The sequence below is a fragment of the Erithacus rubecula genome (genome assembly GCF_903797595.1).
Source record: "Erithacus rubecula genome assembly, chromosome: 3".
NCBI classification, from domain to species: Eukaryota; Metazoa; Chordata; class Aves; order Passeriformes; family Muscicapidae; genus Erithacus; species Erithacus rubecula.
In genome coordinates this window covers 107,165,902-107,191,768 of record NC_136689.1, presented here as the reverse complement: position 1 = coordinate 107,191,768, position 25,867 = coordinate 107,165,902, and the positions used below count along the sequence as shown (strand labels likewise).

The following is a 25,867-nucleotide window of genomic DNA, read 5'->3' as shown; positions in this document are numbered from 1 at the left end:
GCCTTGCAGAGTGTTTAAAACCCAGAACAAACCTCAACCCTTCTCATACATGACAATTTAGACCAGTATTAAGCTGCTCTGCCCATCGTGCCTGCCTTCACAAGCAGACAGTTCTAGTCTGGTTTTCTCACTTATATTCAATGTTCTCTTTCCCATGCACAGGAGGGTGTCAAGGTGTCTGAAAAACAGCAACAAGTTTGCCGCAATCAGTGTTTCTAAAGAGTTGCAACCAGATGAGAGAACTTGGTGGCACAGGACTAAAACCTTGTATTGGGCAAGACAGAACCAGTGGACTGACACCAAACAATGGCCAGGTGAAGGTGAATGGGGACAAGAGAATGAAATAGTGACTGTGCTGAGGAGACAGAGTGGGAGGAGAAGGACTGGGACTGAGTCAAAAAGAATGCCACTGTGCTGGGACTGAGCAGTGAATCAACAGCCATGTGCAACAGCTTCTCCATGTGTCCAGGAAATTGGAATAACAAAGCCTGGCTGAAGTTGTGAGTATGGGGAAAGATATCCTATGAAGTAACAATTTCATAGCATATTTCCAGAGAGATTGAGGACAAAGACAAATGAAGCGGGTAGTCAAGGCTGTCACCCCTGTCAGAAGGTAAATAACGTTATCCTAAAGGGGATAAAAAGGGATGGAGCAGCTGACCTATACACAAGAATGTCCTAACAGATTCCTACAGGGCAGGGAAAATCCTCTTTAACATACTTTAACATATTATAGTTATGGAGTTAGAGACCATCTCCACAGAAAGGGTTAATCAGTCACCAGGGTTGTTAGTCTAGAACACGAGTGTCCTGATAACAAAAGAACTGTAAATCTGAATTGTCATCTACAGATGATTCAGACGTTTGTATAGAAACTGCTTATCACAGAACATGACACAGACCCTGACAAACTGGATATGAGAGGCATTACATTTTCACACCATGCCAGTCCCTTCTTATTGTTCCCAAGAAAGTCAACCCCTCACCCAACAACATTCCATACCTCCAGATTTCTCAAGTTCTCTTATACATATTCTCAGTTTTATTCCATTTGTTCTGCTCCTCTTTATTCATCTCTTATCTATCCCACACACTTCCACACTGCAATGGGTGCTAGGAACAAAAGCCCTGTTCCCTATACTTTACCATCAAACTGCATTCTTTACAAGCTATAGATACAGTGCCATGACTTTAAAAAAAACAAAAAAAACCCAAATCAACCACAAAACAAAACCCCACATAACTGCCGCCTTCTATATATAGATATGGAAGAAGTTTTATCCATTAAAGAGAAACACACTAGAAAAACCTCAGGGGTTTTTAAAAACCCTGAGGTTAGTTTAGAATTCTTTCTAAACTTTGGTCTTCCTGTGTTTTCCAAGAAATTCTAAATTTACTTCTATATCTTCACAATGCAGTAGATTCTACAACGAGCTGCAACACAATAACATTTACTACAAAAGGAACTTTTCGGTTTTGGTGAAAATTGACAAGGAACTCATTAAAAGAGGAAGCCTAAATACAAGGATAGTTGGATGGTTTTGGTATACTTCATGCTTTACTTGTTCTACCAGGAATTGTACCTTCTACATTTAGGTGTCTTATTATCATTTAAAAGCCATTTTATAGGCAGTGTTACACATGCAATTTTTTTGAGAAATAAATATGCATGCCTTTCTTACACTGCTGCCATAAACCTCAACACATGTAAGATTCACTTGTGAAAAGATGGAAGCTGCAACTACACTATGAAATGACATGCAATGCCTTTTTTTTCCCCAACTGGTTGCAACAAACATCCTTGGTAGTAGAAGAGAATGTTACTTTCCTCAATAAATTAGGTCCCTCCCCTGACACCATGAACTAACAAAATGGGTGGCAGAACCAGCCACTAAAAGACCATAAAATTATTTTTAAAGGACAATGACAATCCACAAGAAAGAATGAACCAAAGGCTTTTAGAAAATTTAAGCCATTAGCCAATCTACTCCATTTAGGTCTCCTTCCAGAACTACAGTATTTAGCAAACATATTTATAAGAAAGAGAAATTATTAAGGCTGGTCCTATGTATCCCATTAAAGTTCTCTTCCACCATTTCTTCAAAAAGAATTTCCAACAAATTCAGATCAACCTCTTCTCCAATTTATCCTGAACACTCCTGAGACAGTTTGGAAGATAGTCAGATAAATCAAAATTCAGCAGCTTTCTCACTACGCTCACGACTCTTTGTGGAGCACAAAACTATTAGCAAATTATCCATAACAGCAAGCAAAAGAAAGCCTCATCAGAGGTGAGTAAACCAATAAGATAAAAACCTTTAACTTCCTATTAATGTTGTTCATTCCTCTGGCTTTAGCCTCTCTTTCCTTAAAGGAGAGCACTGCACTCCCCGCAGTGCATGGTCATCCCTGTAGCCTCCTCTGCTGCAGCACCAGGCAAGCAACAACAGGAGACAGACAAGACCCTCTTTAGATGGAGGTCAGACATACACTGACAGGGCAGACATACACTGACAGGGCAGACATACACTGCTTTGCTTCTCCCTGATACTCCTGAAGATGCTCTGTGCTGCTGTCAAGAGCCATGCTCCAGAGAGGTGCCAGACCTGAGGAAATGCAGACACCCTGCATGGCATGCAGCTGCAGTAAAGCTAACACAGGCCTCTTGAATCTTGTTTAAAACACCAGGCAGACCTGGGGAGGATGTGGGAAGACCACGAAGAGAGGGGCATTCAATACATGGATGCCAAGACAGCAATGCTGTCAGCTGCACTTAAAGTTGTTGCTCTCCAGAGCTCTGCAAGAAAGAATATGGGACTCAGTTGAAGCCCTAAGTTAAACAAAGCAGAGGGGTTGGATTAGCATTCACAAACAGCCTGGTGCTTCAAACAATATAAAAAATATACTCTGGGAATGACAGCTCAAGGCAGCAAGGTCTAAAGTCTGTTTATATCACTGTCGTAGATGCTGTGATCCATCAGATTTCATACATCCAGAATGTGGCACACAGAAGCCTCTGATGAACTTAATAAGTCATACAGGAATTTCACAAACTAGGCACAAAGAAGCACAGCTACATCAATGACACTGTATATCACCTGCAAAAGCACCTGTATGTATGAAAACTGATCAAAGATGCTTCCTTCAAAATGGGCATCGTGGACTACAGGTGTTTTTACACTACCAAAAATTCACATCAAGACACATTTATAACTGTGTCCTTGAGTAAGATAAGGAACCAGTTCAGCCATGCTGACATTTGAACCTGTGTCCTGGAATTATAAAGAAAAATAGTCCCAAGATAATTTAAACCATCAAAGCAAGAAATATCAGGTACTTAGGTATTAGCTGAACTAGTGTCATCAATCCTGTTTTAAACTTAATGGTGTCTTGTTTAACTACAGACTGAAAATAAAGTTAGTTATAACACAAACAGCTACAGCGCACCCAGAAACATCACATTTCCTATTCTGATAATCTGACCAAATCATGAAAACAGAGAGGTGGGAGGGGAAATATGGTCTGTGACTAAGGAAAAAAGCTTCAAGGCTTGATTCCTGCATCAGAAGATGCAGAGACATCCCCAAAGCCAGGATGCAGCAGAAAGCAGCTGATGCACAGGTTCAGTTTTTCTGGCCATTCAGATATAAATCCTTTCACCTTGCAGGCATGAATGCAAAATGTGTCTGTTTCTGTACCACTACTAACTTGCAATCTGCTGACCTACAAGTCTTGCCTAAAAGGCCCAGCTGAAGAGCCCAGTTCTATCCAGAAATTTAAGGTTTCTGTTTTTGGAAAGATAAGGAGGAGAGAGACAGGGAAGGGAGAAGGATGCTGCCCAGACAGGTTATGCTGTCTGCATCTTTCAAGTTTTCCAGGATCCAACTAGATAAAGCCCTAAGCAACCTTGTCTGACCTTGTATCTGAGACTGTCTTGTTCAGGTTGAACTGGAAAAATTGGGAAATTGTTTCTAATCCTAATTATTCCATAAATTACAAATTTAGAAAAAAATTGTAAGTTTGTGGACATTTTTATATATATTTTAATACTTCCTTCAGTAATGAACTGACAAAAGTAAGTGCTTGCAATAACACGGTCATATCATCACCCTTTATCCATGTAAGTCATCAGTCTGACAGGATGACACAAATTCCATTTGCCATAATAATGATTCCCTGCCTTAAGATAACCTGTTTTAAATTCTGTTACACAACAATAGTTCTAGACTCAATTCTAATTACCAAGCCAATGTTAGTTATAATTACCATTATAATGGATCAAAAAAGTCAGGACACAAAAGCAAGTCCAGAAATAACAGCAAATCTTGGCCTGCTCATCTTATAAGTGACCCCTTCAGAATTTCATTAAGTATGGTGAATCCCCCCTGTGTAATGCCACAGAAGGACAGAATTTGTTTTGAGGGCTTTTTATTAAGAGCCACGTTAAGACAATAATAAATCCACAGACTAAACAACTGAAAGGAACCTTAAATTGAGAGATCAGAAGGCCTCAGGTAAGACACGGGCCTACATATATCCACTCCTAAAATAATGTGTTCTTCACTCAGGGAAAACCCCAAAATAAACCTTTTGCACAACATTAAAATAATTTTTTCATGTTATTTAGTACCACATCAGATGAGCCACTGTCAGGGCACATAGACTGCAGCACAACAGAGAGCTGAGAATTGTGGTAGGGATTTATTAAAGAGTTTTGAAACACATAACACACAACAAACCTCTTGTTCAGCTGTCTCTCTTCATTCATTCATAATAGTTTGGGGCTATTACCACTCTTTATGTATTCCAGTTCCTACCAAGTGCCTATGAGAGCTGGAGAGGGACTTCTTACAAGGTCTTGTAGCAGCAGGGCAAGAGGGAATGGCTTTAAATTGAATCAGGGCACCTTTAGATTAGACATTAGGGAGAAAATCTTTATTCTGAGGGTGGTGAGACACTGGAGAAAGTTTCCTAGAGAAATTGTGCATGTATCATCTCTAGAAGTGTTCAAGGCCAGGTTGGATGGAGCTTTGAGCAACCTAGTCTAGTGAAAGGTGATGTCCATGTCAGGGGTTTGCAACTGGATCATCTTTAATTTTCTTTCCAAGCCAAACCATTCTATGGTTCTAAGATTCAAAGGGAACAAGCTCTTAACCATGTGACTTTCTGATGAATTTTTCACCCAAACCAGAAGATCAGCAGACAAGTGTCTATTGCAATTATTAGCATGTTGTGCAATACAGAGGATCTGTGGTAACCAGTTAAGCTTTATTCATGCTATATAGCAAATATATAAGACTAATTCCTAATACCATTCTGGGATAAACCTCACTTGCTCTGCATGTAAAGCAAGCAAATCTGGCTAACCATCAGAACTTATAAAGAAGACTTATCAGAGAGGGCACAAAAAAAGACCATACTCTTGCAAGACACCAAAATTATATACTCCATACAAATGCTGGCCTACTTTAAGGGATCAAGTGTTTTGAGGAAAGGTTCAAGTGGGGAAGATAATGTCACTCCATAAACAGGGACAGAGAAAGTTCCCAGTTTCAGAGGTAGTACAGAAGGAGAGGAATTTACCTATAGGAACACATGCTTTCATTTAATTCCTAGCATTTAAATATTTATAAGTTTAAAATTAATAGATAAGCAGTTCTTACAAAATATGGAACTTCAGCTCATGAGACAAAAAGTCCCTACAAAAGTTTGGCAAAAAGTAGTCACTACCAGTGCATAAAAATATGGAGTTTTTCAATTTTGAAATTATTACATGCTCCTCTTTTGGAAAATATGTATGGTGAAAAACAATAATAGTTAATCTTTATTTTAGTTCTCCAAGAAAGAAGTTCCCCTAGGTATCCACCACTGGTAACTGCAAATCAAGGAACTATAAGAATAGAACCATCTCAAATCACCTTGCCAGATCTTTGTCCTGCATCATCTTAAGCAAAAATTCAACCACTTATAGGTCAAATGAAAGCTAAATAAGACAACTCTCTCATCCCCTAAGAATAGCTAAAGGAAAGTAAAGCATGGTCCTGTCATATCTTGCACATGCTTCCTTCAAAAATTCTGAACTGAAGACAAAAATTAGCTGCTACCACAAAGCCAGCTTCAACTTGCCTTCCTCATTATCCTCTATCAAGCAGCTTTACACATCAGAAGTGGATAGTTGATAGGAAAGACACAGCACAGGGACTTGGAACATAAATTGAGTCGTGACTGCAGCTTTACAGCCTACAGATAAGCAAGAGTCTTATCTTCCAACCAAAACAATACGTGAAGCTCTTCTATGCAGTTAATTATCACCGAATAGAAGTAATTTTAAAATTAGATATATTAGTATATAAGAGAGCAAGGGGGAAGAGATTTCCCAGTAGAAACCTAATACACTCCTACCAAGAGTAAATACTACCATAAAGATATTTTGGCAGAAATCCTAAACCTCCAGAATCTCTTGGTATCTGGCATATTTTGAAGTGGCGTAAAATAAATTTCATGGTCTTTTGATTACCCGCACACTCCATTAGATTCTAGATATTCAGTAAATACCACAAAAATGATGATATATCAACATTTGGCTTTTTTTTCCCTTCCCTCACCATGAACTAGGCCACAAAATTAACAGGCTTTTTTAAAGAATACTCATACAGCAAATGACCTCCTATAGTGAATAGTGCTTTTCTATTCTCTCTTGGAAACTTCTCAGCTTGCCTGCAGTTTTATTCCTAGCTATTTTTTCCTTGGAAAACAGCATATCCCAAGTAAAGCAAAACAAAGACTGCAGCAGGCAGAGCAATCACTGGGGATTTACCCTCCTGCATACACTGAATTCCCAGAAGAACGTTTTCTGGTGCGGGTGACCACCCAGCAAAATTCCCACAGTGGTGCACTCCAGCAGGGATGGGGGAAGAGGAAATCTGTAGGGACAACCTCAGTTTCCCCAGTGCACCCACATCTTTTGTACTAGCATAACTATGCTAGTTAGATTAAAAAACTTTTTATTACAGTATGGCTGCATCCCAAAAAACCCTCTCATGAGCATCATTTACTAAAATGAACGTGTCTCATTACGTTTATCCAACTTTCCATGTACACTGGGATAAGTCATGCTGGTGTAATAAAATAAGGACAATTTTACCACTTGCATAAATTTCAATTCTGTTTTCACAGCTTTATGCAGACCATGCAGCCTCTTCTGATGCTGCAGCCTGGGACTTGGGCTGTATAAAATAAATTCTTCAAAAATTGAAAATACTTGACTAACTCTTGCTGAACTCCGAGCCACAGATGATAGAGTGAGACTGACACCCACAGGAGCCTGACAAGTGCCAGGTCACACGTGTTGCCACAGCCAGACCCACTGTCTCACAGAATCACAGAATCAATTAGGTTGGAAAAGACTCCAAGACCACTGAGTCCAAACATCATACTCAACTAGACCTTGGCATTAAGTGCCATATCCAGTTTTGCCTTAAACACCTTCCTGGGCAGCCCCTTCCAATGTCTGCACTCTTTCTGTGAATAAATTCTTCCTGATGTCCAATCTGAGCCTCCCCTGGCGCAGCTTGAGGCTAATTTCTTCTGTTCCCTGGGAGAAGAGTCCGACCCCAGCTGGCTGCAGCCTCCTTTCAGGTGTTCTGGAGAGTGATGGGGTCTCCCCCGAGCCTCCTTTTCTCCAGCCTAAACACTCCCTGCTCTCTCAGCCACTCCTCATCACACGGGTGCTGCAGACCCTTCCACTGTCCTCCTTGTGAGGGGCCACGGACAGAGCCACCGTCCCCAGCAAGGCAGCAGAACCTGCGATGGGGCTGATTCCCGGCAAATCTCCGGGCGATCTCCCTCCTGTGTGAGCAGGACTCCCAGTCGCACTGACTCGCGAGCATTTCAATACAGAATGGACACAAACGAGTTTCGGTAAGGCTTTAACGCGCTTTGCGAACAGCCTTGCCCGCGGCCCCCGCCGGCCGAGATTGCCGGGCCTGCGGTGCCCTCTGCCGGGCTGCTCCAGCACGGATCCCGGGCTGTTCCGTGGCTCCCACACCCGCACCTCCCCCGGCCGATGGCTCCGGCTGCCAGGCCAGCGCTGTGCCCTGTCCCCGGTGGTCCTCGGGGGTCACAGCCCGGCTCTCCGCTCTGCCCGCCCGGGCTGTGACCCTCCGCCACAGCGCGGCCGGCCGGGGCTCTCGGCTGCCGCACCAGCCCCAGCGCCGGAGAGAGGGTAAATCACTGAATCACAGTCAGCAAGCATGGAAAAGACCTCGGAGATCATCGAATCCAACTTCTGAACAAACACCACCACCACAATCAGACCATGGCACTAAGCGCCACGTCCAGTCTTTGCCTGAACACTTCCAGTGACCCTCTGCAGCCCATTTCAGATGTTCCTTTGGCCTGGGGTACCGTCACATCTCAAGTCTTTTCACACAGGTCAGTTCACTATAAGATACTAAAAGCATAGTTTACACAGAATGCTTCTGTAGAAATGAGCTTACATTTTCTGCAGTATCTTAGCCAGTAAGATTCAGTTCTTACTGATTTCCCTTTCTGGAGGTCTGTGATCCTCATTGCTAAAAAGGGAGTCCTGCATGTACTCCTTTACCTCATCATGCTCTATTCTCAGTACCTGGTTTTTAGATAGTCACAGCCTCAAAGTACTAAAGAGAAATTGGTAAAGGTCTCTCACCCACCACACTACAGGAAATTTGGGCACAAGCTTGTCACAAGCAGCCAAGGGCTGCAGAGAGTCCAGATGATCATCTCTGGTGAGAAATCCACCCATGTGATGACTTTTTGCACACACATTGAAATACAAGATATTCAATTTTGATATAAGAACAAGTTGCTTTACTGCAAGGGTGACGAAGCACTGGCACAGGTTACCCAGGGAAGTTGTGGAGTCTCTGCTCTTGATAATAACTCAACACACAACCCGACACAGCCCTGAACAGCCAGCATCAGCTGCCCAGATGTGAGTAGAGGGGTTTGACTAGGCATTCTCCAAAGGTGTCTTCCCACCACAGTCATCCTGTGATTCAGTGACCACACTACCAAGCTCTGTGTGAGGGGCACTGCTTGGTTTTGAGATCTGGCAGTTAAAGAAAATGCCTTGAAATTCTTGTGTACAGAATTTCTTCTGAAAAGATAAGGTAAGCAAAATCCACACACTGCCCCAATTCAAATGCAAACAAATATGAATACATTCCATAATTATAGCAGCAGTTTTTTTCTTAAACTCAGAACAGTTTCTCACCTTACAAAGCTCATCACTCTCCTCTTCAACAGGCAGAGAATTAGTATGTGTGCAAGAGTCCGTGTCTGATATCTCTAGTGAGCTGTCCTCTTTTTCTGACCCATCACATTGATCAGTGGAATCAGTATCCTTCTCCCACTCAATGAGCTTCAATTCATCTAAAAAAGAACATTAGTAAAAATTTTCTTAATCACCATCTGTTATAAGCACAAAGAATAATACTACAGCTATCCTGACTCTGGGGGAAGAATTGCAACAGTGTTTGTTACCTATGTTCAACTGATCTTCATGTGTAAGTATTTTGTGGTATTTTGTGTCTCATAAAAGCTAAATCCTACTGGCCAAAAAATGTTCTGTGAGGAAGGATAAAAATTACATACATATGAAAAAGAAATTTCAAAGTACTGTCTGCAAAGAGGCAGTATATTTAACTGCACAGGTAGGTGGGGTGGTTTTTTTAGTTTAGTTATTATTAATTTTTCCACAGTTTAGTTAGGGGGCTTTTTTGCCCAGCTGTATCAGATTTTCCATGTGTACTTGTTCAGAATAAACTGTCCTAAGCAAATGCCTTAAACAGTGTTAACTAACATCTGCTATCAGTGATAGCCCTCACAGAGGAACAAAAAAGCTAGTTGAAATAATCACCTCCTGGAACACCCTGCCAAAATACACAGATCTGCAAATCAAATCTCTAAGCACATCAGAGAGAATTGCTGAAGACAAATTAATAGACACAAGAATAAGAAAATATGGAGGTAAAAAAATAAATAAAAAAGCCTCAAACAAACCCACAATGCAATGGCAATAAACAAAGAGATGCAGACAGAAATGCAGAACTTTTTTCCCATCCTCAGGACCATGTGGTATTTAATGCAACTCCAGAAGTCCATTTGTAACTCCAAGGATCTACTTGGATGGGCATGGAAACCTGAGGTGCAGTAGCACCCTCACAATCCTTTAGGTCCAAATGCCACAAGGTACTGAGAGAATTTTAATGCATTTTTCATAAATAAGTATGTTCAAAGGAGAAGGGATGAAAGCTTTTGGGGAGGGTTGGGTTTTTTTGGTGTATAGTCATGTACAGGGGAGAGGCAACAAAGAGCATCTGCACAATGCTCCAGGCATCTGTACATACCCATGGAACTGTGGCAGCACCTTCTGTACTTGGCAGTGCTACTGTAATCTAAATTACTAGTTTCTACATTGACCTTTCAAACTTTGAAGTCACCCAGACAAACACACAGCTATAGTGCTGCCTCCTTTTACACACATGAATGCATTTCTGTTTCATTTATGAGGAAGCTTCATCAGAAATTTTAAACACAGACATCAGCACCCTGGTAGCACAAATAGGTTTCTCTTGAAGTTGTGTGACAGGTTGCATGTAACTTATGACAACAGTATGAATTCCTTGATGAAATACAAGGCAATCCAAGTACTGACACTAAAAGTGAACTTCACATGAAAGAGAACATCTCTTTAAAAAATACTTTTTCCCTACTGTCACCATACCTAAAACTGTACCTATATATGCACACACAGGCACACTGTGTGCAATGCTAAAATTAGTGTATATGATGGTTACTTCAAAAAACATGGAAATTACAATTCTTTTACTTCCCACTGCTTTCAAGGTATTTTTGGGTTTAGAAGAAAAACATGACAATTATTGGATTTTCTCAGTAACCTTCAAGCAGATACATAACACATCAGGGTTTCTTCAATTACACAAAGAAACCAAATTTTGCAATCTTACAAGCATAAAAATATGTCTGTGTATTGTCTCTTAAAAAAAAAAAAAAGATGAAGATTAAAGCCTGCAGGATACACTTGCAGGGGACAAGTGAATGATAATAATGGTAGGTTAGAAAAATTCCTGCTCAGCAACAGATTGCAGTTTAGAAAATGAACAGTCCTCCTTTTCATAAAGAAGAAAATTACTAGGAATTACATAAGATAACCATCAGATATGTCAATGACAGTGTTACATAGATGGCAAAAATATAGATGAAAGGAGAAAGATCTTGCATTTTTGTTAAAAACCTAAGGAGGATATTTAATCTGTGTCACTCACAAAACAAAATGTCATCCATCAGTCAATCTATTTGCTCACTCACAGCAGTGTTAGAATGCTTTGCCAGCCATCCAGGATCCAGACTAACTGCAATATTTCAGATCTAGCTGAAGTATTATGAAGTTAATCTAGCTTAATTTTACATTGTAAAGACTTTCTAACAAGTTCTAATGCAACTTATACATTATTCCAATTAACACTTTTACAATAGAGCATACAAGCAAAGATTTCTGTCTTCAGCTGCACTTCTTGATCAATTTATCTCCCCTCTGTCATTTCCTGGTCCATGAAACAGAAAGGAAGTTCTAATAACTAAACTCATGGCTGCTCACATAGGGCAGCTAACAGGGGAAGCAAGGAAGACCACGCTCCAAAATGAAAATGAATGGCACAGAAGATGATGCTCTCTGCAGCTGCAAATAACTAGTCAGTAGAAACAGACAACTGTTCTCCTCTATTCCAAGGTTTAAAGTCTTTGTACATCACTTATATTAAGAGCTTACTCCATACTCAGATGAAATTTATGAAAAAACCAAAAAAACCCAAAAATCAAACCTTGAATTGATCTAACCAAAATAGGAATGGATCATGTAATTCTGTCAGAATGACTTCAGAATATTTTCACTCATTACATTTTCATTACCTGAAATTGACAGAAGGCTTCCTGTTAAATCTTGCATTTGAACTTACCTTCACTACTTCTGTCCTCTAACAATAATTCATGTCTGCTAGGTGATTCCTGTGTTTTGGAAGCATCACTTTTTTTGCTGTGCAACCTTGGAACCAATGTTTTATTTTCATCATCTGAAAGATCACTGCCACTAGAGGTCCATATTATGTCCTCAGCTTCCTTAGAGCTTTCAGCAGCAGCAGCTCCTATGAAAAAACATTGTAAAGTGTTAGATGGTTACAGAAATGCAGTTTTGTTAAATTTAAAAGTATTAAGAATTAAACTGTACTATTTTTAATCAGCAAAATTATAAATTGTGTTACTAGGCATCAGAGATTAATACTGAAGAATTAAATCACATGTATTTCTTATTCCTACATGCATCATTTTCAGTTTAGTTCTCCACAATAAGTGCTAACAATTCATTTTATACAATGAGACTACCACTGTGTCCTTCAGCAGTGTGAGGACAAGTCATGCCTGTCCGACATTTAGTCCCCCTACACACAGTCCTAACACTCCTCCACTCCCACACATGCACCCTTGTAAAATGCTGAGTGGTTTAAAGAAAGATTGTCCTTAGAATTCTGGGTTTGGGAGCTCTCTGACTTTATCTAATGAATTACAAAGAAATAAAATTATTCCATCAGTAGAGATTATTCTTCAGTTTTCTCTTGAGAGGAAGAAAAATAACTCCTCAGGTGATGCAAAGGAAAGCCGGTGTGGTTTTGAAGTAAGATATTTTAATTCAAAACATCTTTCTGCATAATTTCTAATCACAAAAGCAAGGAGAACAGGATTTATGCTTAGCACAGAGCATACAGAATTTGGAAGGTAAAATTTTCCACTTCCTACCACTACTAAAATGTTATAAGTAAATGGGAATTCAGACAATTACCAGGGGTTTGGAATAAGGCAGAAGGGCCCAGAAGAGAAACACACAACTACATCTCCTCTGCCACAAAGAGAGGTTCTTCTTAGAAATCTAGAAAAGCTAGAACCCCAAAAGCTAAAAAAAAGCACCCAGTAGGTCACCTATTTACATCCAACAGAAACAGCACAGCTGCTGGAGCAAACAGAAAAGCATACTGAAAAATACCACCCCCTCTTTCCTTCCTTTCCTCTGGGCTCAAAAAAAAGGAAAGAACTAGAAAGAGTCAGTAAGTCTTCCTCCTCTTTATTCTGCCTAGAGTTCTTTCTTTAATGACAATATTAAGCACTCAGAGGCACACAGAAGACTGTAAAAGCAGGCTGACAAAACTCTGTTTTCCTATCTATTGCTCATACTAACAAAATAAGTGTTCTCTCATGCCTGCTTATCTGTCTAGAAGAAGACAGAATAATTTCAGTTTCAATCTATACAGCTAAGGGCTATTTTTCATTCTCTCCTAATAAAAATGAGAAGGATTGAAGTATCCCATCTTGTTATAATACACACCATATACAGCATTAGTGATACATCTTTCACCTTTTCAAAAGCAATAGCTGAGTGTCTGCAGCTTTGCAGAATAAATTTCTGGCACTATGGGTGAACAGATGAGCCCCACCACAATAGTGAGAGACCCTGTGTCTCATCAAAACTAGCTTTTAATTACAGTAACAGAAGAAGAAAATAATCAGTATTTTGAGCCAACTTCTACCCCACTACAAGACAAAATAAAGAAACAATACTCTGAAAATGTTAACATGAAATAATCAAAACATACTAGATGCACTTTCAGTAGATGTTAGCAGTGGTCCAAGACGTTTCTTAATCCTGGATTTCTTATTAGAAGGCCTCTGGGACTATATTAAAAAGAGACAGATTTAATCACTAAGACATTAAAAATAATTTTAACATGTATCAATACATTCAAAGCTGTTGTTACACACCCACCAAAGTTCAGCAGAACAAGTTCAAATTAACTTTAAAATCTTTCACAAGACTGTAATATAATGAGGTATTAAAGCATAAGAACACCAACATAAAATCTGAATTCCCATAGATTTGGAAAATACAAACTTTCTGTGACTATGACAGAAATCACACATGACCTTGAGAAAAACAGGAGCTAGTATATTCAGGTCTAAAATGTCAAAAGTGGGCAGTAATAACATCCTTGATAAAGCAGGTGTCCTATTGAAAAGTTACAGAAACTATTACTTGGTTGCCCTGTATCTGATTTTACTATATCCCACAAGATATGCAACACTGTGACTGCTCAGTACCAGAAGAAGAAATAGAAAAAGCAGCTTGGGTCAGCACAAAATACTCTTCATTCAGAGATGGCTGATCAACCAGGATTTTCTTCACTTAATTCACTACTGCAAACATTACTTAGGTCTAGCAAAAAATCTTCAGATGCAAACTATAGCATTTTTGTTCCACATTTTTTGGGAAATGTAGCACTCCATCCCAAATGTCAAATAGCTTTTGCATCTTTCAGTGTGTTACTGAAATTTTCTAAGTGATAAATGCAATCTAGAACACAAGGTACTAACATATGCTCAGCAAGTTACACTAACAAATTAAGGCAATGTCCTTATGTAACTGTGCTTTCCTTTTTCTGTCTATTTTGACAGTTGCAACAATATGCAGTTAGTTTAGAAACAACACCAAAAGAAAAGGCAACATCTTATTATTCACTCAAGCATGGAAATCCACTGTCAGTTTGCATCTCTTTGTTACACTAAGGCAGCATTTTACCTCCAGCACTGAAGTGCTCCGAAAACCATCTCCACACCGAAGCCACGCATTGGAAATCGAAGCAGCAGACACTAATGTCCTGACATTTGATTTTTTCACACGAAGGGGTGTCTCATCTGGGAATGGGGTGCATTCTGCATTCCAAAGTCTCTTCCGCTAGAGAAAGGAAAAACAAACCCATTAACAGCACTGCCTAGATATAATCAATTCCAAGTTAAATTTACTTACTCTAGATTGTCCCTAGTATCTTCTGAATGTTTACAAACAAATTCCAATTTTTAATAAGCTCAGGAAAAAAAGTCTCAAACATTTGCAAGCATCTTTTATGCAGCGCTAAATAATACCACCACCGCAAATGACAGGGATAAATTAAATTTTTGATAAGTACATTTTCTGTTGGTCTAAATTACATTTCATAGTACCTGATAGCTGCCCAGTGAAGCTGAAAATATTATGTTAGGAACAGCTCAGTAAAATACACTTTAACCAAATAATGCCTTCAAAGTCATATTTAATCTGCTTTGTTTATGCAGGAGGTTGCACTAGGTATAACTATACAGTTCACCATTACAAATAGCCAATCAACCAAAAAAAAATCACCCCAGGCTCTTTCAGCTGTAAGAATTACACTTGTTTTCACAACCATTTCCCCACCAAAAATGTTGCCTCTCCTTACATGGGATGCCGAAGTCATTCAGATTATTAGATAAATCATGAAACAGGATGCTGATTAGCATCCGGTGCTAATTTCATGCAAGAGATTGTAACATCTGAAAATAGATGAAGATGAGAGAATTGCCTCTTATCACATCCAAAGTTATCTCACAGATTCAAAACCAATTCACACATAGAAATTGAACTTGAGCACGATAAACATCTTATCTTACTGTGCTACTGAAACTTATGTTAGAAAACGCTGACTGCATTATCTGAGTACGTCTGTCTTATTCTGATATGCCTTCTCTCAAGCAACTACAGTTCCTAACTATAAATAATTATAACTCCAAAGTTAAGTTACTCAGCACACACATCTTCTGCCAGGCTGGGCAATCAGGACTGTAACATACAGGGCAAGCATATGCACAATAAAAATCCAGAAAACAGAATTACAGAATAAATATTCTGAGTTGGAAGGGACCCACAAGCATGACAGAAGCCCAACTCCAGGCCCTGCACAGACCCAACAATCACACCATGTGCCTAAGAGCACAAGCATTTGGCACTTCTTGTTTATTTCGTTTGTTTTCCATAGAACTTTTTCAGTGCTCTTGAGAATGAAACAAGCAGTTTCCAAAAGCCTGCAGTGAGCAGAATCTTACTTCACCCCTCCAGTCACACAGTCCTGCTGTGCATGGTAAACAGACAGAGCAAAACAAATGCACTTTGCAGTTTCCACTGATGATGGCTGACCCTGCTAAGAGCCTCATCTAAAACTGCCAGGGGTATTTACACCTCAAAGCACCTACTCATTATCACCAAAGTCAAACTGTCCCCATAACTACTCCCACAGACACATGAAAGGTACAACCTTGTATCTGGCATGGTATTAAATCTGGAATCAACAGCACTCTGGTAAGGACATGTCAGGTAAGAAGATTACAGCAGTTTAACAAGAAAGGTTAACATTATAGCACAAATAATTATAACACTGCTTCCCCCCTAGTGAAGATGCTGGCCCAAGCCTCGATTTTCAGAGTGCTTAGACAGGAAACTACATTGGGCTGTCCTCTTGTCAAGTGCTTCTGATGGTTTTTAACCTTAGTCAGTGCTGGGAGTCTTGCTCACATGCCTGGTTTTGTACTTCTAGAAGATCTTGTGAGGTACATTTTGACTGAGCAAAACAAATAGCTGGGTTTATGCTTAGGTGGTTACACTTCTACTTAGAGTGCAATGTAAAGTTGCACTGGAAGTGGCTTTTAAACAACTGAAATTCAAAATATGAAACAGTCATGGGTGTGACAGGCAAAAATACTTCTCATAATTAATTACTTAGCAGCAAAAGAGTTTTATTTAATCCTGCACATCCTTAGCCAGACTAAAGGCAGGGCTGCTCAGGTTTTCAGAGCAGCACTACAGAGCTGTCACAGGGCAGGTGGTTCTATGACAAACCAGAAATAACTGAAGTCCCCTCTTCCCCTTCTTTTTTCTGAGCACTTGGCAGACTCTGTGCAGACACAGCAATGATGAACCAAGCTGTGAGAAAACTTGAACCAAGAAAGAAAAGAAATACGCCCTTTACATGAGACATTCCTCAACAAAGACAAGTTCTGGCAGACTCCACTTGGAAGGAAGCAAAAGAGAAGGACTTATGATTGTTGATTTTGACAGCAGTGGCTTTGAATCCCATGCTTTTAATACTAATATCTTGCCACTATTTCCCACATTCTAGACCACCACAAACAACCAAAAAAAAAAAAAAAAAAAAAAAAATGAAACCCTAAAGACACTTACCGCATCCCAAACCCCTTGTCAATTTAAATCTCTCCATATAAATATCTGATGTGAATTCAAAAAACTGGACCTACAGCTGCAATCCACAGTTACTGAGAGCACCTGGGAGCAGGTGCCAGAGAGCTGAGAGCAGCCTGCAGGGTCTCTGTGTGGCTCTCTGCCTTCAGTCACAGTGGGAACAGTATCAATGTTGGGGACAGCACTGTCACCCTTCCCCTGCAAATCCACCTTGGTACAGAGGGGTGGTGTCCAAGGACTTGGGTCACAGGAATACATCTGCTAGAATGTAGAGATAGCAAGTCTTAAAGGCTCTTTACTTCTGTTCCAGTCTGCTTCAAGGCAGCACAGAAAATAACACTTAAAGACACTTACTTCTCAGGAATAAATATTTATAATTAAGCTAATCTGAAGGCTATGTGGTTCCCAAAGAAATGCAGCAACAACTGAGAGTTATTTTAATCATGTATCACAAGGTTAATCATCTTCTTCTGTTAATCTGAAATAAAAATGGGGCGCACTAAAAATAACTCGTGTAAAATATTGAAGGAATGCATGAAGTATCTAGAAATGAGGTACTGGAATTAAAAAAAAAATTAAAAACCACTGAATCAGGCTCAAAAGAGCTACAGTATGTAGACCTGCCATACAACACAAAACCAAGATTTATTACAAAAACAGAGTCAGACAAAGAGCCTTGTAAATTGCGTGAAATGTCAGAAGCCAAAATATGACCTCTGAAATTTTGAGTTAAAATGGGGAAGGCTAAGACAGCTATATGATATAGAAAGTGCCTTGATCTCTGTTCCCAAAAGCATTGCATTTGTCTCTGGAGCAGTTCCTTCTAAATGAGTGAAAAAAATCCTGAGTTACTCCTGCTGGCATTGGTGGAACTAGGACCAAGCCCTCCTCATAAAGGGCATGGCAAGCAACTTTAGCCCATCACTCTTCACTCATTTCCAGTGAGATAAAGGTAAGCCAGCCCACAAGGGTACAGGTGTGAGGAAAAGAGAGGCACTCTGAAAAAACAGTGAAAATGCATGGTGATTACACAACAGACTACTGCAAGCATAGGGCTGGGATGTTAGATTTGACTTTTTAACAGATGCTCCTATCTAGAACAACTTCACTCAGCCAATCTGTGTGGTTACTCATGCCCAGGACTTGTTACCCAGAAATAACCCTATAATGTCACTGGGACCATATGCTCAAAGGCTACTCCCTACATGCCCTTTACATTCCAGACAATCCCACTTCTTTGGGGCTACTCCAAAAACCACGGGAAGAACCCTCAGGAGCACGTGACACAATATATATAATAATTATTATCTATACAAGTGGCATTTCTTTGACACATCACCAACACAAAATGCAACATAAGCCAAAGGAGAAAACTAGTGATAAACATGAACTCCTCCTGCTACTGGTTTTCAAATCCAAAAATTAGTCACGTCACTTACAACATCACTCAGAAGTATTCTAATACAACTGTGACATTCTTCCTGAGCAGAGAAGAATGAAAATGTTTTGAAAATCACAGCTCTAGTTGCCAGAGATTTCTCACGTTTTTAAAATAAACTTGAAGGGAGCAATCACATGAAAATACACAAATATCAAACACTGACCAACAGCAATTCTCATCTTTGACCTCTGTTCTCGTCAGTGTCACGTGAAAGAACTCCAACTAAAACACTTTAGCTTGTCCTGGCCATCAAAAGTCCAATTTCAAGATAGCACAAAACTGAATCTGACAACAGGTACCTCATTTTCAGCAAAATACTCTATTCGTGATTTGAGTTCCTAAAAGTGTAACTACTATTTTTAGTGCCTAGATAAAAAATAAAGTTCTAATTTAATATGAAAACATCCTTGCATTTTAAACTCTCAAGCGAGGATTCAAATAAAGGTTGCAGACTTAATGTCATGGCTTGTATTTTTTTCCAGCAAAAATTAATCTTTTACTCCTACAAGAAAACCAGTATGCATATTTTCTAAAGATGATTTACAAAAAAATCCCTAGAATGGTCCTCATCAAATTGTAATCATTCATAAAAAAAAAAAATCGATACTGTCCGGCAGTCAATGGCAGCAATGATAACCTGCCATACCATAGTCCTTCTACTCTCATGATAAAGAAATATTAAAACCAAATTAAAATAATTTTCCGATTGCTATGGATGTGCGAGACCAAAATTTTTAAATCACTCTTTCTTCATGCTCATGATTTTTAATACACTAAATGAAAGACTATTCTCAATGACTTACACTGACATATATAAGATTACCATTTGAATGTCAGGATTTTTAATCTACACATCATTTTTTAAGCAAGAGTATAAATTATTACATGCTTACATTGAAAAGCACCACCCAATTCTTGTAGAATAAGAATACTATTGAAGTATACTTTGCATTAACAATTAGTGCCAAGTTGTTAGAGAGAAATCTGCAATCTATGAAAGCAGTTGAAGTAGAAGCATTTTAGAAAAGCTTACACAAGTTATCCAAAATGTTTAGGATACAATAACAGTATCACGTATTTTTGCTATGTCTCAGGTTGGCATAGGTTTTTAATCAGTTTAATTAATAGTCAGCAAGTGGGAAGGACTGCTTTATTTTCCCGGTAGAAGTTTTCATTCATCAAGGAACATTATCTGTCAGCAAAAGGAGTTAATGGTATCACAGGCTGTTATCACATTGCAACAAAATTTGCTTAAAGCTTGTTTCAGTTTTCCTAGCCAAGAACTTAAAACCTTTCGGAAGAAAACATGTATAGTGTAAATACTGCAGGTTAATTTATGTGAAGTACAGTAGCTTGCTGTTGACATTTTCTCCCATTAAAATTTCTTTTAAATGTGCTTATATTTAAAAAGCCATTGAACACGCACACCAGTATAGACAAAATTCTTTAGGAACCAGATCTGCAACTTGTCAGCGCTATGTATCAAACAACGCTCGTAGTTCCTCTCTCAATATTAGCCTAAGCACGGCTAATCAGAGCCAGCACACCCTAATTGCCCCTCTGCACCAAGACAGAGAAACAGCACAGGGCGCTCCTCCGCTCCCAGACAGGGAGGCGCAGCTGCTCACACAGTGTCCATGCTGGCCAACTCCCACAATTCTCTTTTCCTCCCAAGTTTTGCTCTCCTGCGCTCTCCCCGAGTGCCATGTAAGCAGGCCGAGCTCCCCGCTCCCCTCGGAGCGGCCGTGCCACGACGGATTCCGCTGTCAGCGTTGCGCAACCGCGCACGCCAGCGGGAGCGCGGGGAAGGGCCCGTGTTCCCGCCCCGCGCTCCAGCGTGGCGGCTCCCAACACACGGATCGCCGGGAGCCGGTGTCAAAGGGCAGCGCGGACACAGCGAGGGCGCAGCGAGGGCGCAGCGAGGGCGCAGCGAGCGCACAAGCGCAGCTGCCACTCCGCCACCGCCCGCGCCCCTGCAGCGGGGCCGGGGCGCACGGCACGGCCGCCGCGAAGGGCGCGGGGAGCGGCACGGCTCGGCCCCGCGGGGCGGCACTCCCCGGCCCGGCCGGGCCCCGTCTCCTCCCGTCCCGCCGCCGGTACCTTCCCCTTCCCGCCGGGCATCGCCCCCGGCGCGGCGCCGCGTCCCGGTCACGTGGCGGGGGAGCACCGGGGGCGGGGCCGAGGGAACCCCCGGCCCGCGCCCGCCCTTCGCAGCTTTGGCGCCGCGGGAGCCGCGGCTCCTGATTGGGCGGGGCACGGGTGACGTAGAGGGGCGGGGCGGGGTTCCCGCGGAGTGCGCGCGCGCTTGGGGCGGGCCGCTTTCCCGCGGGGCGCGGGACCGGATCTGACCTCCGCTGGGGATTTCTTGGTGAAAATACGTTTGCTGTGACGCCATTAAATAAGATATTTTAAACTTCCTAAGCAAAAACTAAGCTGATCAATTTACTGGCAAAAAGGGTAATGTCAGTGCCAAGATGTAGACTTGGAATTGAAACTGCTTTGCATGGACGTTGTCTTCCGTAAAATGAAAAGTTGCGGCTAATGGAAGGAAAAAAGGCTGATCACCTTTGCAAATGTTTTACTGGTGCAAGTGGAAACACTGGCAGAAAAGGGACACATGGGTTGTTTTTATACTGTTTATTGTATATCCTTAATGATGATGACAAGGTCATCTGGGCTGTCAGAGCTGCTGTTAAACACAAAATATCCTTTGTAAAATAAGGTAGTTGTATCTCATGGCTTAATTAGAATTTTAAAAGTACATACATTTTGATGGAAGGTACTGCGTGACTGCATTTTTATTGTTGAACGCTAATTACATACATCCGTCTATAGTTCAGTTTGTATTTTTCCCAAAGCACCCTATGGCAAATACCTGTCTGGCATTCCATTTATAAAACTGCCACTAATTAAAGTGGATTTTGCAAACAGAAGAGACAGAAACATCATCATCCAAACTGCCTTTGATTTTTATGTTCAAAACAGAATTAAAAGCACTGTGTTCTCATCCTTCCAAAAAATTTGCAGTATTTCTTCTGAAATTAGCAGACTGACAAATTAGTTCTATTATATATCCTCAAGGTGATTTTCTTTGAAAAAGTACATTATTGCAGTGCTTAGCTAAATAATCTTATGTTAGAGCTAAGCCACAGAGAAATGGACCACTGGAAGTCTGGCCTGCTTTAGTGAGTGTATTTTTTTTTCTGTACATAAACCCCTTCCAAGGATTCCAAGGTGCTCACACCTGGGAAGAACTTACTTCTATAGAATCCCAAAAAGATGACCCAATGTACAGATTCCTTTTATTTGTTTTCCTGTTCTTCACAAACAAGTACTGAAATGACATGGAAGTAGAAGAAGCATGTGAGAAAACCCCTGTATATATTAGGAACTATATTAGGAACTACTAGGAGCTATTATATATGTATAGGAACTATTAAATATAATGTAGAAACAAACAAATGAATAAATAAGTAAATAAATATTAGGAACTAATAAGACAGAGCTGCAACTTTTAAAAAAATAATGTCTCCGTTTCATTATTAGAAATAATGTGAAGAAAGAATAATAAAAGCCAAGCTTCTTGACAAAAGCTTAAATTTCAAAATACCACTACATTATTTTTCAAGTCTGTTAAAAATTGTCTGTTAAAAAATATTTTGGAAGTAATAATTAACACAACTGCCTATTTTTTGAAGAACTGGTTTTTCAACTAGATGTACAAGCATATCTGTGTTTTCACAGGCTTAAATAATAGTTTGAGTCCACTGTTTTATCTGATAGACTAAATGACTGTATTTGCACTTGAGATCAAATCTACTGCTGCTCAGGGAACATTAAGAAATTATGTACTTTTTTTGTATTTCTGTTGCATGAAAATTCTACAAAAACTATAAAATGTTAGCAATAAAAATTGATTTCTTTAATGAAATCCAGGAAAAAGATAATTTATTTGTTGGTAGTGCTGTTGATTGCACCAATGTTCCTTAATCCATGTGCAGAAAGAACTCTTTCAAAGAAAAAAGATGTGTTTTATGCAGATGAGTTAAATATAAGGAAGATTAAATTACTGAAGTTTGGAGCACTTGTTTCTATTGATTGAATGTGCCCGTCCTTCATTCTAATATGGGTTTATGGATTGATTTCCTCTTAAAAAGCATTAAGTTAGAGCTTTAAAAGCTTTCCAGTGTACAAAGTCTGGTACAGAGAATGTCAAATTCAAACACAAAGAAAGGTTTTTGGTTTGAGTCATTTCTTCAGCAAAGTTTTAAAAGTCACAAGTATTCCCAGACACTGAACTGGGATGACGTAGGTGAGGAAAAACTCATCAGATCTTTTAGAGTCTGTCTTTCAGGGTCAGATAGGTTTTTATGAGTTTGTCAGGCAAGAGGTGCTCCAAAGGCCTAGGCTAGATACTAGGCAGATCACAGATCCAAAATAACATTATGTTCTGCAGACTGTGTTGCAGTTAGATCATTCCAGGCTTTCTAGGTTTTTTTTTAGGAAACAACATGAAACACTTCAGTCTTTTTAATCCTCAAGCTACAGTGTCAATTCCACTTTAAATTAAATTTTAGTCTTTCACCATACAGTACATCACTATGCTGAGGCAAGCTGTAAACTGTGGAAGAAATAGGGGTTTAAAAAAAAAAAACAACACAAAAGCCCTCAGGGGATGCCAGATTGCAGTGAATCAAAGAGTCAAGTTCCAACATTCACACAAATTAAAAATTAATAGCTGATCATTTAAGAATCAAAAGCAAAGCCAGGTTTTAAATGAATCAGCATGCCCGGGAAGCATCTCTTTACCAGCCCTTCCCCCTGGGTAAAGACCTGAGGGGCTCCAGCCCCTGGAGTGCCCTGGCTGCACACTGAGCCTAAGCCAGCTCATCCCAGCTCCAAGTGCTCCCCATGGCATCCTGCACTGCCTGACTTTTTTGTCTTCTCCTGCTATTTCTCTGGGTCAGTGCTATAAAAAGAATATGAGTACATAACTTTCTGACAGACACTAACATTTGGGAAACATATTTGCTTACTTTTTATGAGATGCCTCTGTAGTTTAATGAGGTAAGTGCAAATAAAATAATATTTTCCAAGCTGAAACTGAGCAGCAATCATAAAATACTGTCTTTTGGCTCCAGCTGGTGAGAAAAAATGCCAGCACATATTCAAAGCTGGAAAAAAGTGACATATTTTAAACTTCAGTCATTAGACCAGTATACTCCCATTAAAGTTTTTCCTCTTAATGTAATTCAACAAGATTTTAAAATTACTGAAACACTGATAACACCGAACTCTATAAATTTTAGTAACTCTGGATATTACATTTCCTCTTTTAGGTCTGGTATTAATGCCACTTTAGCCTAATCATGACTCTGGTGTGCCCTTGTGTTGAAGACTTTACAAACATTGTTCCTGAAAAATGCCCTGCCCAAAGTAGAATAGTATGTTTAAAAAGTGGTATGGTAGTACATTAGTCCCTTCTTCTACTGTTTTGGCAGATAGTCACTTTGGGTTTGGTTTCTACATGGTTTCTTTCTGCTTTTTTCACTTCTTGAAGTAGGCAGGAATGTGCTATTAGATGCCTTCTAGATAAAGGCTATTGCATAGCACACATCTTGAAGGTGGGGAATAAACAAGACATAATAAATTATTAAAAGTCAAAGTTGTCTTACTAGGCAGTCTTCCCTATCCAAGAAACTCCATCATTATTAATTTATTGTTATAACTAGGAGAAAGAAGAATGAAACCCAAGGATTTATTGGGTTATTTATTTATTTTTTACAATATGTATGTAATTTATTTATTATTTATTCTGGGCCATCCTGAGCCCTCATCTATTTGCCTGCCATTCTTATGGATCAATGTTTGATTTCTGTTGTTCAAAAAAATACAATTTGAATCTGTAAAAGAGCAATTTTTTAAACCTTTTCTTGCATGCACCAGTGGAACAATAGGTCCACTCTTTCAAAATAATAAATAAATGGTTTTTTTCTCAGGACTACATGTAATTAACAAACAGCACTGAAGACCTGGGAATTCTCTTGCTGATTTCACTGAATTAAAATCTGGCCTTGAATTATTTCCCCCGAGCTGCAGAGAGCCATGTTTGGATCTTTCTCTTAATAAAGTCTAACCTGTTGCAGATGCTCCAGCAACAGTTGAGAAAAGACTTGAGCTTTTTTTACAGTGGAAGTTAGCTGTGCTCTGATCTGGCCTTTTGTCTCAATGCTCATCATCCACACTCAAGCTCACCAAATGGAATCAGGTAATAAATACTCATGTGCCATTTAGAGCTCCTCCTTACTCAGGCTACAACTTATTACTCTTCCAGAAAAGAACCAAGGGTATGTGCTGCAGCATTATAGCTGCTTTCACTGCTCTTCCCACAGTCCTGCACATAGGACAAACAGCTTGGATCACAGCTCAAACAATTGGCCAGAAGAGAACCCTAAATCACCTCAGACTGAAAAATGTAACCATAGAATAAGCTCTAAACATATATATGGGTATTCCTGGAGACAGTGAGAACATGAGGTGTTAGCAGTAAAGCACATGGCTGAGCTTGGGTTGCACCTGGGCTTGGCTAGTCTGTGTGTGTGTGTTCTTAAGGGCCAACTATTCCTATGAACCATGATGCCTAAATCAAGGAAGTTCCTTAAATCAACAGCTAGCACATCAGTATAATTCCCACAGTATTCTCAAACCCCATGTGTCACAGCTTGCTCTGTGATATTCCATACTCATTCACCAATCTCTTTCCTACTCTTTAGTATAACTCATGCTGCATCCTTTGATATGCTCATTAGCAGACACAGAACATGCTGAAGAGCAAGTTCAAGCAGTTGCATTTTTACATATAAGCAGTGTTTGACATTCCCTGTTTAGTGGAGTATTTATGAAGGTTTGAGAGATTTTGCTTTTCATTTATCACCAAAATAGTTTTGAGATAAAAGGAAATAAAATTTGTATTCTTTCTCCACTATATCTATGTATTTTCTGTATCTACATTTTTTGACATAAATCTAGAAAAAGAAAAAAATAAAAAGGAAAAAAATACCCTTTTTTGCCTACTTTCTACTTTTCAGAGAAGCAAGCACCTTTTCTACTACTGTCCTTCATATTCCTAATAGTTGTTCAGACAAATTTCTGCTTTCATGTTTGAGGCTTCTAAGGTTAGAATTAGGAAATGAAAATGACAATTCTAAAATGCTTTGGTCTGTTTTAGTAACTTACTTGCACTAAAAAACTGCATTGAGTACAGTACAGGT

General features: G+C 39.7%; 1 protein-coding gene across 3 annotated transcripts in view; it reads right to left on the bottom strand.

Annotated features, from left to right (window-relative positions):
• SPIDR (scaffold protein involved in DNA repair) overlaps positions 1-20,837 on the bottom strand; it is a 192,274-nt gene extending 171,437 nt beyond the window's left edge. For all 3 annotated transcript variants that reach the window (XR_013773516.1, XM_079299379.1, XM_079299380.1), the window contains exons 1-5: positions 20,697-20,837; positions 14,687-14,842; positions 13,707-13,785; positions 12,021-12,206; positions 9,257-9,414 (exon numbers count right to left, since the gene is read on the bottom strand). Coding sequence is in view for 2 of the 3 variants with exons in the window: in XM_079299379.1 (XP_079155505.1) it covers positions 9,257-9,414; positions 12,021-12,206; positions 13,707-13,785; positions 14,687-14,842; positions 20,697-20,717 (600 nt within the window). In the remaining variant the exon portion in view is untranslated. The remainder of the gene's footprint in view (positions 1-9,256; positions 9,415-12,020; positions 12,207-13,706; positions 13,786-14,686; positions 14,843-20,696) is intronic.
• Between the last annotated feature and the right edge of the window lie 5,030 nt (positions 20,838-25,867).